The 14448-nt window shown below is 40.6% G+C and overlaps 1 protein-coding gene across 1 annotated transcript; it reads left to right on the forward strand.

Annotated features, from left to right (window-relative positions):
• The first annotated feature begins 3098 nt into the window (after positions 1–3098).
• fam20cl (family with sequence similarity 20 member C, like) lies at positions 3099–12825 on the forward strand. The gene is made up of 10 exons (XM_079807789.1): positions 3099–3727; positions 5803–5978; positions 6507–6585; positions 7419–7511; positions 8318–8433; positions 8524–8704; positions 8986–9095; positions 12181–12262; positions 12338–12397; positions 12476–12825. The coding sequence occupies exons 1-10, from the start codon at positions 3351–3353 to the stop codon at positions 12723–12725; spliced, it is 1524 nt and encodes a 507-aa protein (XP_079663915.1). The 5' UTR covers positions 3099–3350; the 3' UTR covers positions 12726–12825.
• The last annotated feature ends 1623 nt before the right edge of the window (positions 12826–14448 follow it).

Consider the following 14448-nt stretch of genomic DNA (forward strand, 5'->3'; position numbering starts at 1 on the left):
GTCCTGCAGCTCAGGCTGGAAACCTGTACATTTTTCTATCCTGCTTCAGTTACAAATTTGCGGGGACCAATCACAAACCGGCTTATCCACCTGGCGTGCTATTGGCGGGTTTAACACGATGACGGATAGAGAAGCGATGGATCATTGGTCTGATTGGTTGAAGGACTATCCAATTGACCTATCGATAAGCCCCGCGCCCCCTTAGTTACTGTTGCCAACTCGGACAAACAAACGGAGTTGCTATATCTTACAATGTACAGCTGTCAGTGTGAAAACCTTATCCCAAGATGTTTTTGGACACAGAATGTAGCGTATATCCCGTCCGATTGATGGCCAAACTTTACTGATGGTTTATCAAGTTTATTACATCGTTTTTCACAACAACAAAAAAACATCGTAAGAGCTGAACAAACAAACAAAGCATAAGTGCGCATTAACTCATTAATCTCATTCGCAAACTCTCTCTCTCTAGCCCTCTCTCCGTGGCATTACCATTAACATACACACACAGCAAATTACACAAAAACACTCACAGTAAACAAACATATACACAGACTTTATGCTTTTCGGGGGTGCAGTTAATAACTGGTGAACTTTGTATCTGCAAAACAACTCCGATAAACTGCGTGCGAGCTCTCCTTTTCACTACCCGGAGACTATAATATCCATCAAAATATGAGTCCTCTTTATTAGACAGATAATGCAGACATTTAAACATATCTGAACTCACAGAAATAAAATGGGAATAAAATAAATATGGTGAGAGATTAATTTAATTGGAAGCGATGGTTTACAGATCTTAATGCAAACGGGAGAAGCTTCTTGTTACGATCGCAGATTATAACATCCAGGAACAACACTGTTCATGTACCACAGGGTAAGATTACATAAATTCACATTTAATCAGTTTAATATGGAGAGATGCACTGAAATGTAGACCTTCGTGTTTCTGACCTAACGTTACACCGTTGCATGAGAACAGTTAGTTATAGTTAGTCAGTTTGTACGTTAGCAGGGAATTACTAACTTTAATCGTAACTTTAATGAGAGTATGACAACCACAAAATCCTCTCAGGATCCCTGGAATCAGTGTTACAGTACCTCAGGCACGACGTTTACCATTTTTGTAGCATAAACTCCATCAAACCGATGAGAGCTTCGGATTTTCCAATGCATCTCTATGGCGCTGACACCTAAAGATGTCCGAGTTCCGGTCCCAGCGCAACTGATACTCAACTGCCATTGGCTCATCGGCGTTCGATGGAGGGGCTTACCGATAGGTCAATTGCGTACATAGTCATTTGAACTATGCCTGTTGATCACGCCTTTTGTGCAGTACAAATACTCCCCAGACCAATGTTCAATCTTAAAAGATTGAGCTTGGTCTGATGATAGCCAGACGATGAACTAACCCTTTAATTGTTCACAATAACATCTATAACATGCATTCATTTAACTTAATTTCATTCCATATCTCTTACTGCATCCCAGCAAAGAAAAATGTATCATTTAGGTTTGTAAGAAACCCTCTTGTGTGAGCTTGAAATGTCGAAATGCATCTTCCTGTCTGGCATATTATCAAACCACAGTCAATCTTTTGGTCTGCAGCACTTAATGAAAACTCTTGAAAAGGCTTTAGCCTCCCACTCTCTAAACAACTTTGCTTTAATCGTTTGTCCTTCTGGCATCTCCCTTTTGATCAGCTTCATTGCAAAACTGTTTCTTAGCAACACAAACAGGCATAATAGACCATCCGCTGATACAGGACACTGAATGATAACTAATTATGTATGTGTACATGCACTTCTTTGTGTTTATTTATCTATATATCTATCATCATTGGCTTAAAGTCATGCCATACACTTCTCCTTCTGCTGTGTATCTGATTTGTGATCGTATGCCATGATGTAAGATTAGCAAACATGCAGATTCGATCACAAAAGCACCAGGCGGTGTGAGGTGTTCTCCGGGTTATTCATCTGCTGGGACACGATTAGATGTGTGGTGAATGTGGGCGCTTGTGTGCTTGAGAGATGTACATGCCAATCTTTCTCAGAGTTGCCATGGTGAGGAGGTCCCCCATCAGATATACAGGGTGAGATTATGAGACCCAAAAGAGCATTTGTACATCTGTCTACCTGATTCTGATTTTTTTTAAAGCATATAATAGGGATTACTGGGGAAAAGAAGACTTCAAAGAAGGAAAACATTTGTATAATTATTTTGTTCAGTCCAACAAAGGATTTTTTTGCCTGCTTTTTATTATCAAGAATGGTTTCATATTTAATTTTTAAAAAAAAAACAAATTGTTGAAAATAAAAATATAGAATAATACAAAATAAAATAAGAATATTTAATAATGTTTTATTTTAAAATGAATATTTTGTTAAAATATTTATATTTTATTCATTTTAATTTAGATTCATAGTAAATAAATAATTAATTATTATTGACAACATATTATCATGTACATACATTTTTTTATATTTATAAAAATGTAAAAAAACAATTGGTTAAATACATAAGATAACATATTAAAATGTATTACATTTTTAAAGTTTATTTCTATTTTTTTCTTTTTCTTTTGATAGTTTTTGATAATATTAATATAACGGGATAATTTGTTATTAAATAGTTTCTTGTAATCTTGTCCTTGCCTAAAAAAACGCAAATGCGTAAAAAACGTCCTCCCCACATCATTATAGCTTTGCATTATATGAATTATAGATATGAAACATATGACAAAAATCTATAAATAATGAATAAATAATAAAAAAAGAAGTAATAATAAATAATTCAGTATGAATGTCAGCGTTTTTTTAAAAAGTAAAAACTGAATTTAAAAGTTTTCATGGCCAAACCCCCAAACATTTGGTATCACTGTAAAGCCTCTATAAGATACTACTGGACTAAAAATGCTGCATATCGTGTCTCAATTTCCAATGTGAAAAAGAGTGAACAAATGTGCTGGGTCGGAGGAGACTAGAGGACAACTTTGGTAAAAAGTGTCACAGTTTACCCACTCTCCCCTAACAGTCAATACAGGTTCTTCTGATTAGAGAATACACCGCTCTGATGTGTGCTAGACGTTGCAGGGGGGAAAGTAAACACATCCATTCAGATCAGCCTAACCTGGCACCTCTCCTCTGTAATGTTTGAGAGAAACAGCGAGTGCAAGGGAGCAAACAGGGGAATGAAGGTCTAAAGGACAAACTGAGCTTCCTTTTAGTCCAGGCAGACGGAGACGAAAACACCTTAAACTGGAAGCCGGGTATGTTTTGCTTTATATTCTTTAATACGGACGACTGTAGAGTTTAAATTAATTATTTTTGCCATCTCATTTCAGTACAATGCGACTATGCACACGTCGGCGTTCACAGACATTGCGTATGTGGCTATTAATTGTCTTCCTGAGTCTGCATTTGCTTGTGGTTTCACTTGTCCTGTCCACGTTCCACACATCTTGTGAGCCCCGCTCGCACCCTGACATCCAGACCTCCATCAGCTTCTTCATTCAGAATACATCAACTTCAACAAACACAATGGCTGCTGCAGGAAGTGACACCCTGGAGGTGGAAATAGACAGCGCAGCAGACGACCTTGCCAAACTGGAGGCTCTGTACTCCCACCCGCTGTATAATATGCCCTCCCCACCTGTGCCTGATGGTGATTTGTTGCTGAAAGTCCGAACGAAAAGAAAAGAGGAAGGGAGTAGCACACAGCAGTGGTGAGGAATATATGACATCATTTATTTTGTATTATATTTGGCTACATGTAGATTTGCTTCTTCTAATCCAGGCTATATAGTAAAACCTACTTGTATATGCGTTTTGTTCGAGCAGATCACAAGTAGATGAGGGAGACACATTCCCGTTTACACTTGGTGTTTTTATTTGTCTCTTTTGTCCACTTTCGACCACTTCTGTCCTGATTTCTTCGAGGGGAGGGTCTATGGGCATGTAAATGTATGGGCTTTTTCAGATCTTTCGACCTATTCGGCGAAATAAAAAAAGCTCACGCAATTTGCACATGAATGCAAAAGGAGACAACGGAAAACAACGGAGCTTTCCTTTCTGCTCTGACAGCCGCAACACCACGCCGAACGCTGTGAGTGTGTGTTAGAAATCAGGAATGGTGAGAGAACATTGTGCTTACGTTTTTCGTCTTCAAACTAAACCCAACTTCTTCAAACTTCTTTTGTCGTCAGCCAACAAAGTTTAAATCCCGTCTGGCTAGCGTGCTTCCCATAATGTTTACGCGTTAGGTCAGTAGGTGGAGATGTAACGGAGGCCAGCTAATAGTTGCTGTGCGAGTAAACCTCACTCCTCTGATCTCAAGAGATGCTCTAGCGACTGACACTAGAGGTTGCAGCCTTTAGCCTCCTTGTTAGAGCGGCCGACTCTCATACCAGGGGACCTGGGTATGAGTCCTGCTTGGAGCGGGGCGGTTCGAACAGGAGGGGTTTCATTGGTGTCGTGACCCGGATGGGAGTGAGGTTTAGGGGGGCGAGTGTAACGGAGGCCAGCTAGTAGTTGCTGTGCAAGTGAACCTCACTCCTCTGATCTCAAGAGACGCTCTAGCGACTGATGCTAGAGGTTGCAGCCTTTAGCCTCCTTGAGAGAGTGTCCGACTCTCATGCCGGCGGACCCGGGTACAAGTCCTGCTTGGAGCGGGGCGGTTCGAACAGGATGGGTTACATTGGTGCCGTGACCCGGATGGGAGTGAGGTTTAGGGGGGTGAGTGTAACGGAGGCCAGCTAGTAGTTGCTGTGCAAGTGAACCTCACTCCTCTGATCTCAAGAGACGCTCTAGCGACTGATGCTAGAGGTTGCAGCCTTTAGCCTCCTTGAGAGAGTGTCCGACTCTCATGCCGGCGGACCCGGGTACAAGTCCTGCTTGGAGCGGGGCGGTTCGAACAGGATGGGTTACATTGGTGCCGTGACCCGGATGGGAGTGAGGTTTAGGGGGGTGAGTGTAACAGAGGCCAGCTAGTAGTTGCTGTGCGAGTGAACCTCACTCCTCTGATCTCAAGAGACGCTCTAGCAACTGACGCTAGAGGTTGCAGCCTTTAGCCTCCTTGTTAAAGCGTCCGACTCTCATGCCGGCGGACCCGGGTTCGAGTCCCGCTTGGAGCGGGGCGGTTCGAACAGGAGGGGTTACATTGGTGCCGTGACCTGGATGGGAGTGAGGTTTAGGGGGGTGAGTGTAACGGAGGCCAGCTAGTAGCTGCTGTGCGAGTGAACCTCACTCCTCTGATCTCAAGAGACGCTCTAGCGACTGACACTAGAGGTTGCAGCCTTTAGCCTCCTTATTAAAGCGTCCGACTCTCATGCTGGCGGACCCGGGTTCGAGTCCCGTTTGGAGCGGGGCGGTTCCAACAGGAGGGGTTACAGAGAGTAGGCGTCTTTTGTGGCTGTTCGAACATATTTGACCACATCTGCATTTACACTACAAAAGCAATCTGGTCAAATGCGTTTTCGACTACCTCTGGAAGTGGTCGAAAGCTCAAAACATTTTAGACTTCGTTTACACCTTTATTCATCCACTTGTGATCCAATCGACAAAATCACTTCTTAATACCAGGTGTAAACAGGGCCAATGATTCAGTATAAATGGTTCTCGAATCACTCTGAATCAAAATAATCATGACCGAAGACATACATTTTTGTGTGAGGCTGCATCCTGGCCTCTAAATGTCTGTTTAAAGTTCAAGACTTCTGCCATCAAAACAAACATTATTACTTGGTTCACCTTTAATTATGACTACTGTACAGACAAAAACACAAGTGATTCCCTTTCTTAGGGTGAGTGCTAATGAGGACGGTTATGATCCTATCCTCTGGAACACCAGTACTGAGACACATCCACCTTGGCTCCGGTTTCACCTTGGTATATCTCGCTGGCAGATGTATCAGCACAAAGATCCCAATCTGTCAGCGCTGACTCAGCAACTGGCATCCCACCGCATCGTCAGTGCAGGTAGGTGACCTTAAATTTTGCAAGGCAAGGCCTTTATTTGAGAAAGAAGGACGGAGGTGGATGAGAGGTGCATAGAAGTTTCCACATCCCAGTAATTGTGAGACTAAGTTTAAAGTTAAATCACATTGTGAGGTTTAAAAAGCAATTCAACCATGGCAACTGCCAAAATAGATTTAACAGCATTTAACAGCTATGCTGCTGCTGGAAATGAGCGCATGATGTTTTCTGCTAAAACATTCTCAAAATGACAGGATTTAGGAAGGTTAAGTAGGGAAAAGCTCGGTAGAAGATCTAGGCAGGTGATGTTACGGGCTAAAGAAAATTCCCTTGGCTCAGTATTGAACTGGACCAGGTTGATATGAAAATAAATAAGATTGCATATAGATGGGAAAGAGAATTTATGAACGAGAAGTCGCAACATTGAGACTGAAAGTCAAAATTATAAGAACAAATGTTGCAAATGTGAGAATTAAAGTTGTAATTGTTAGATATAAAGTCTCATTTACAGGTTTTTGTGATATTTTACAGTGCAAAAATCAGGTGGAACGCAGCTGAAGTTGGTGATGTCATTTCGTAATTATGGACAAGCGCTCTTCAAACCCATGAAGTGAGACCCAAGCATGTGCTTCTTTGCACAACAAATCATTATTTGTCTATTTGTGTATGTATATGAGTAGTTTAAGTGCCTGTTTGCTAGAGACATCTTTTATTTGCTTATTAATTACTAAAAGCATTCAGTGCTATAATGAGTGAGACATTTTGATTTAAACCACAGACTTTTAGATCACTTTACACTAAGAACTAAGGGGCTGTTCATACAGAATGCATAAGTACAGTATTTGCATTCTGCTACACTTCTTTTCCATTATTGTTGTTTATAAACGTGCTAGACAGATTTCCGGGTTTCTCAGAGCGGAAGTCGTCATAGTTGGGTTAAATATTATAGCTGTGAATGAGATAATACATTAAATATTTTTTTTGTGTTCACATTTGCTGAAATAGCAAAAGAAAAACGCCACAATAGTGATTTCAGAACTTTCAAAAAGAGGGAAAAAATAGAGGGAGATTAATAACGGCAGTAAAAAGAGAGAAATATATTTTTACCATCACTCCCATAGACGCTATTACTAAACACCCTCACAGCAGCATGTGATGCAAAAGTAATAAAATACAAAGTATACGTGTTATAAATGTACATAAATTTAAAAAACAAAATGAAAATACAAAAAAACGTTGCAGGATTTACGATATTGATGACCGTTAAAACGCGTCATCACAGTCTGTGAAAAGGGTCTATGAAAAACAATGACAATGCCGTACAGTGGAATGCAAAATTGTGCAGTTGTTGTTCTATTGAGCAACCCTTTAGATATTGTACGGTAACAGTAAAGCAGCTCAGATATGTTAATGTAATTCAAGATCATTCTCATTTAACTGAAGACAGGAACGTCATGAGGAGACCAATGTGAATCTGTATTATTTCTCTGACTTCGAGAGACACAATGCTGAAATCGCAGCCTTCCACCTGGACAGGTAAGAGACACTTCATGTTACATGTACAGCCATATAATTTATTTGTAAGTGAATTGCATTTATGAGTCAGTTATTTTCAGTGAATCAGTTAAACCGATTTGATTCCCTCTGAATCAAAAATGATTTTTAACGATAAAAATCCTTATCCAGTAATCAAAAGTTGATCATGTAATAAGCAGTGTTTGGGAATGTTTTTTTTTTAAGTAATGCGTAAAAAGTAACTAATTGCGTTACTTGTTATGGAAAGTAATGCGTTTTGTCACATTTGCGTTACTTATCCTCACCTGAGCTGGGCTTGCTTGTTTGTTTTTAATTCAAAAAAGTTATATTTTTGGCAAATGTAAAGGTCCTTTCACACCAAAAGGTAAAAAATAATAGGTCTCATGATGAAGGAAATGCAAATTTACAAATTAGCAAATGCATACTCAAATTTAGTCCTTAAAATTATGGTTACTGCAATAACCATCATATTCACACTACACACAAAACGTACTCCTGATTTCTTTTAACATGGGGACAGATGTGTCAGTCAATAAATAGGAAAACAAAATAACTTGTGTTACTTATTTCAAAAAGTAACTTGGATATTGTGTTGTCAATTTGAATGTAATGTGTTACTTTACTATTTACTTGAAAAAAGTAATATGATTACTTGCATTACTTGTAATGTGTTACCCCCAACAGTTGTAATAATGAAACTGTTAACTTTTGAATATTTTCTGCTATTTTACATACTAGCTTAGGCATTATACTGCACATTCTGTATTCTATTCTGAACATCTGAACTCTTTCTCTATCACAATAAGGATACTGGGTTTCAGGAGGGTGCCTCCAGTGGTTGGCAGGCTTATTAATGTAATAAAAGAGATCAAAGACATCACCACTGACCATAAACTGGTCACAACATTTTTCACTTCCCCAGGTTTGTCCCACTTGACTCATATCTTCCTCCATCGCTTCTTCTGAAACATGATGCATTTGTAAGTCACCATTTGTCTTTCTCTTTCTGCAGTGGGGAATGTGTGTTTTTACGGTCAGTGTTCCTATTACTGCTCCACGGAGCATGCTCTCTGTGGGCGTCCCATCATGATTGAGGGGTCTTTGGCTGCTATGCTGCCAGACCTGTCGTTGGCACAGCGCCGCTCGTGGAAGAGCCCCTGGAAGCGGTCCTACAGCCGAAGCAATCTGGCTCTGTGGGTGGAGCGTGTGTTTGTGTTATTTAAAGGGATGGTTCACACAAAAATGAAAATGTGTCATTATTTACTCACCCTCATGTCATTCTAAATCTTCTGTTGAACACAACAGAATTTGTCCCCCTAATACAGTGAAAGTCAATGGGGTCCAAAGCTGCTTTCTGGACCCCACTGACTTTCAAAATATCCTCTTTGTTGTGTTTTTTTTATACGCACGTGTACAGTGTGTGTTTCACAATGGAGATACCACAGTAGCTAACCAATGATTATTTCTGTAACAGGTGGGAGACAGATACCAACTACTGTGACTCAGTAAGAAAGTCTCCTCCCTATGACCAAGGCACTCGATTGGTGGATCTGATTGACATGAGCATTCTGGACTTTCTCATGAGTAAGTAATGGATCAGTTCAGATGACTCAAAGGGTGAACATTATAAAAATGTACCATGGTTTTCTATGTATAATATGAACTCGAATCATGACATTCTTTGAAATACCCTGGTGTAGCATGTCAGTACCAGGGTATATGTAATGAACTGTTGCATATACTGTCAAAGATGCATCATAGGATGCACTAGGACACATCTTCAGCGATGTTTCTGGTCTATCAACATCATACGCTCTCACCCAGGTGACCCAGCCAGGGTTGATCAGACCCTGACTTGTGTCCCAGCAGCACTGGCCCACAGATCGCTTCTCTTAAGCCACAGCCATCTGGAGGCCCTTTCTGCAGCCTCCATAGCGGACTTGATGGCTTTTCTCTTCACAGCCCCAGTAATGCCTAGCAGCGTGTAGACCTTACACCGTGACCAACCATCAAAGCCCCTACACCCAATTTCAATGGGCTCACAGCATGTCTTCCAGCCCGCCCTTCTGCACTCCTCCACCAGCTCCTTATACTTGGACCACTTCCGTTCATTTGCCTCCTCTATGCGGTCCTCCCAGGGAACTGTAAGCTCTATCAAGAGCACCTGCTTCAAAGTGACTGATGTTATCACCGAGTCTGGCCTCGATCCAGTTGCCAAAATGTGGACCAGGAACTTGAGCAACCGCCCCAGATTGACTTGAAGCTCTCAATCCAAAGTTGAGGGGAAGAGCCCAGCTGCCGGCTTGGGCTGTGAATGTGGCTGCTCCCCGGCTTTGATAAACGTGATGTTCCTCCTGTGGCAGGCTGGCATCCATGCTTATTGTTGGCCATAGCTTTGGAGACGAACCCTGCAATAGACTTGATTGTGCCACCAGCGGTAGCGGCCCTCCCCCAGGGCTGTTGGGCAGCTGCTTAAGATGTGCTCAACGGAACTCCTCCTGGGGCACAGAGGACATGCTGTTGAGTCATTCCTATCCCAAATGTAGAGATTTACCAGGCTAGGAAGGACATCATAGACTGCTCGGACCAAGAAATTGATCCACTGGGGATCTGCCTGCCAGATCTCGGTCCAGGAGAACTTCTTCTCCAGTGCACCCTCCCATTTTGTCCATGCTCCCTGCTGTTGCATGCCCACCATCCTGCACGTCCTTTCCTCTTTAGCACAAGCCCGCATTCTACAGGACTAGGTGCCGTTGGTCCCTACCATGGGCCTTATCATAGCGAGGTTGTGGGTGCTAATGAATGATGTAATGAATAATGATAATAATTCAAAATGTTAGGCCAGTACTACTTTTTTTTTTTTCTTTTCAATATGTTGTTCCAAAACTTGTGGATCACAGAAGATTTTGACATACAATAATTTTGGACCCTGTTGACTTTCATTAAAGGGTTACTTCAGTGATTTAGCATTAAAGGGTTAGTTCACCCACAGATGAAAATTCTGTCATTAATTACTCACCCTTATGTCGTTCGACACCCGTAAGACCTCCGTTCATATTCGGAACACAAATGAAGATATTTTTGTTGAAAGCTGATGGCTGAGAAAGGCTTCAGATAGGCCTCCATTGGCATTCAGTACACTTATACTCCCAAGACCGATAAAAGGCACTTAAAACGTCGTTACAAAGTCCATCTCACCACAGTGACTCTACAATAATCTTACGATGCGACGACAATAGTTTTTATGCGCAAAAAAAAATCAAAATAACACCTTTATCCAGCTTGTTATTGCCTTTCGCGTGTGCCTCCACGACGCATGCGCGAGAATATGACGTAGCGCTGGGGTTCGGGAATCCATGAAATGCACACTTAAGCCCCATTTTGAGCACTACGCCGAGACCTAAAGCACAATCAATGTAGAATCCAACAGCTTAGACACGCGCGTCTTCCTCTGCTTGTAAACAAATCGCTTCTGGGTCATGTGTCCGAACGCCGGATCTGCGTCATATTCTCGCGCATGCGTCGTGGAGGCACACACGGAAGGCAGTAACAAGTTGGATAAAGGTGTTATTTAGATTTTTTTTTCGCACAAAAACTATTGTCGTCGCATCGTAAGATTATTGTAGAGTCACTGTGGTGAGATGGACTTTGTAACAACGTTTTAAGTGCCTTTTATCGGTCTTGGGAGTATAAGTGTACTGAATGCCAATGGAGGCCTATCTGAAGCCTTTCTCATCCATCAGCTTTCAACAAAAATATCTTCATTTGTGTTCCGAATATGAACGGAGGTCTTACGGGTCTCGAACGACATGAGGGTGAGTAATTAATGACAGAATTTAAATTTTTGGGTGAACTAACCCTTTAAGCTTTGTATTTAAACTGGGTCATTTATGTAGTAGAAATGTGAAATTATTTTTGAATTTGGTGCCTTCTAGACTGAGAAAAGACAGAAAATGTATTTTTGTCTCATGTGGATGAAAGACAACAACTCCCAGAATGCACTTGCTTCGCTGCCATACGAGGCCACTCCGTACACCGTCGTTTGGATCTTCATATTAATACAATCATTTCGTTCAGTTAGAGAATAAACACTACAATTAAAAACTGAACGTGTCTTTTCAATAAAGTATGAGTGAGCCGAACTAAAGTCACGTCACAGACGCAGCAGTGTCAGATTTCATTCATCACGAAGAACTTAGCTGAGGAAACGTTAAGCGGCAGTCTGGCACGTTTTCTGATCGCATATGGAAGCTAAACTATCACAGGAATTAATTGAAAAGTTGAAACACTCACTTTGCTCTGTATCGATCCGTTATGAATGTCTGTGCGTGAGATCTCTCCCCTATGGGCGGGTTGATAACATGCGGACCAGCTCCATCTAGTGGCTGTAGTGTTTAGCCTCTGGCCTTAAAATCCTCCGATGACGCAAAATGACGATATTTGCGCCATCAGAGGATTTTTTCCAGAAATAAAATGCATAATTCTTTTGGCTCAGGGGGATATGAGGGGGGAAAGTACCATCATTTGAATATACTACCGGGTTTCTACTGATACAATGCCTAATGCTAAATCACTGAAGTTACCCTTTAAGCTAATGTAAACTGTCATACTACACTTTATCTGACTCTCTTTTTTGTTTGTTTTTCTTATACTTACCATCTATCTTCAGGTAACATGGATAGGCACCACTATGAAACATTTGAGAAGTTTGGCAATGACACATTTCTCATACATTTAGACAATGGGAGAGCGTGAGTATTCAAAACCAATAGTCCAACAGGTTTTCTGATGATGTTATCTGTTTGTAACTGATGTGCGTGTTATAGGTTTGGACGTCACTCCAAAGATGAACCTTCTATTTTGGCTCCACTTGTGCAGTGCTGCAGGTAGAGTGTTACATAAGTAACAGTTATGGGTGTTGAGTTTTTTTTATCTGCTTCATATTTCCTCATTCTTCCCCTCAGGGTCCGTCGTTCCACGTTGCTCCGTCTACGTCTGCTCTCTCTACCGCCGTATCGGTTGAGTGATGTCATGCGTGCATCTTTGTCTCAGGATCCTCTTGGAGCGGTGGCACCCCTCCTCACTGAGCCACATCTTTCCGCTCTTGATCGCCGCCTAGCAACAGTCATTCAAACCATCCAGGACTGTCTGCAGCAGCATCAACATCACGTCGATGTCATATATGATGACATAACTGATTACCCTGTGACTTGATGTGATATTATTTAGATTTATGTTGTGTATAACCAATTAATGACACATTATATGGTTGTAAATGAATGTTAAATAAAGTGGATTATTACCATTTGGGACCAGAAGACAAATTGTTTGCATGTAAAATATAAATCATAAATATTATATTAGTACCAAACTCTCAACAAAGCCATTTCAGCTGGCATAACAGGTAGGCCTATTTAAATAAATAAATACATTATCTAGAGTTGGGGTACTCGGACTTGGACTCGGACTCAAGTCCAATTTTGAATGAACTCGGACTTGTCACGCACTCGGGTGAATTTGTACTCGGACTTGACACGGACTTGGACATTTTGGACTTGGAAAATATCCCGAGTGCAGTTGAGTCCGCGTCATGTGTAACAACAAACCGGCATAAAACTAAGATAAGAAATTAATGAACGCCTCCCCGCCTGTGATTTTACTGCACCACACCGGCAGGCAAGAAGTCTTTGTGTAGAGGTCTTAAATTGACAGCAGCGCAGCCTATAGTGAACACGCTGACACTTGTCCTTAAAGGGACAGTTCACCTCTAAAATTATGTAATTATTTACTCATTCTAATTTTGTTCCAAACCTGTATTCATTTCTTCTGTTGAACACAAACAGTTGAATGGTAGCCATTGACATCCATATTATTATTTCCTACAATGGGACCAACTGGTTGGTTTCCGACATTCTCCAAAATATATTTTATGTCCAACAGAAGAAAGAACTTTATTCAGGTGTAAAACAACTTGAGCGTGAGTAATCGATGACAGAATTTTCATTTTTGAGTGAACTATCCCTTTAATGTTAATAAAACAACAAAAGACAAAGAGAAAATCACTCACTCACTCACTCACTCACTCACTCCTGACTAACTTTAGTAAATTTAATAAGAATCACTGTACATGTAATACAGCGAAGTTTGTTTTATTTTACATTAAAGTGTTTTATTCAATTTCTATAGTATTTATTCCCTCTTGAATAATCCTACTTGAGAAAATATATAATTATCGTGAAATAAGATTTTAGTATCGCCCACCCCCAAACATTTGGTGATACCAGAGGCATTAAATAATTGAAATACAATAAAACAGGTTAATTTGTGTTTTTCTTGCACTTGTAATAATTAAAGTTCTACATATATCTATGTCCATTCTATTGTTTGAAACCATTTTGATTGGAAACTAGTTGATCTGTTGACAAAATAAAAATGTTAAATGGCAATGTCTAGATGTAATAGTGGTATTTTTTGTTAAATTTTATTTTGCCATTGGTTTTGAAAGGTTAAAATGTTAATAGAAGATAAAAATTTACAATAGCAATTTCTAATCTTTTTTCAATTTAATTACACTCTGGACTCGGGCGGACTCGACTCGGACTCGGCCGATAAGAACTCGGACTTGAGTCCAACTCGGCCCCTTTTGGACTCGGACTTGGACTCGGACTTGATTGTTTAAGTCTTGGACTTGACTCGAACTCGACTAAGGTGGACTCGGACCCAACACTAACATTATCCAACTGTCTTGGCGTATAATGCAACAGATTTTAGTAAAAGATCTACCTATCTCTAAATATCAGAAATTTTGATCTGTTTATGAAAAAGGAAGATTGTTTTAGGTTGTAAAATGTCATGAGGTGCGACTCCCCAAAACGTAATGCTTATGAATTAATACATTTTCATAACATGACATTTCATTAAATCATTGAATGAACTT

The sequence above is a fragment of the Gobio gobio genome, assembly GCF_949357685.1.
Source record: "Gobio gobio genome assembly, chromosome: 24".
Taxonomy (NCBI): Eukaryota; Metazoa; Chordata; class Actinopteri; order Cypriniformes; family Gobionidae; genus Gobio; species Gobio gobio.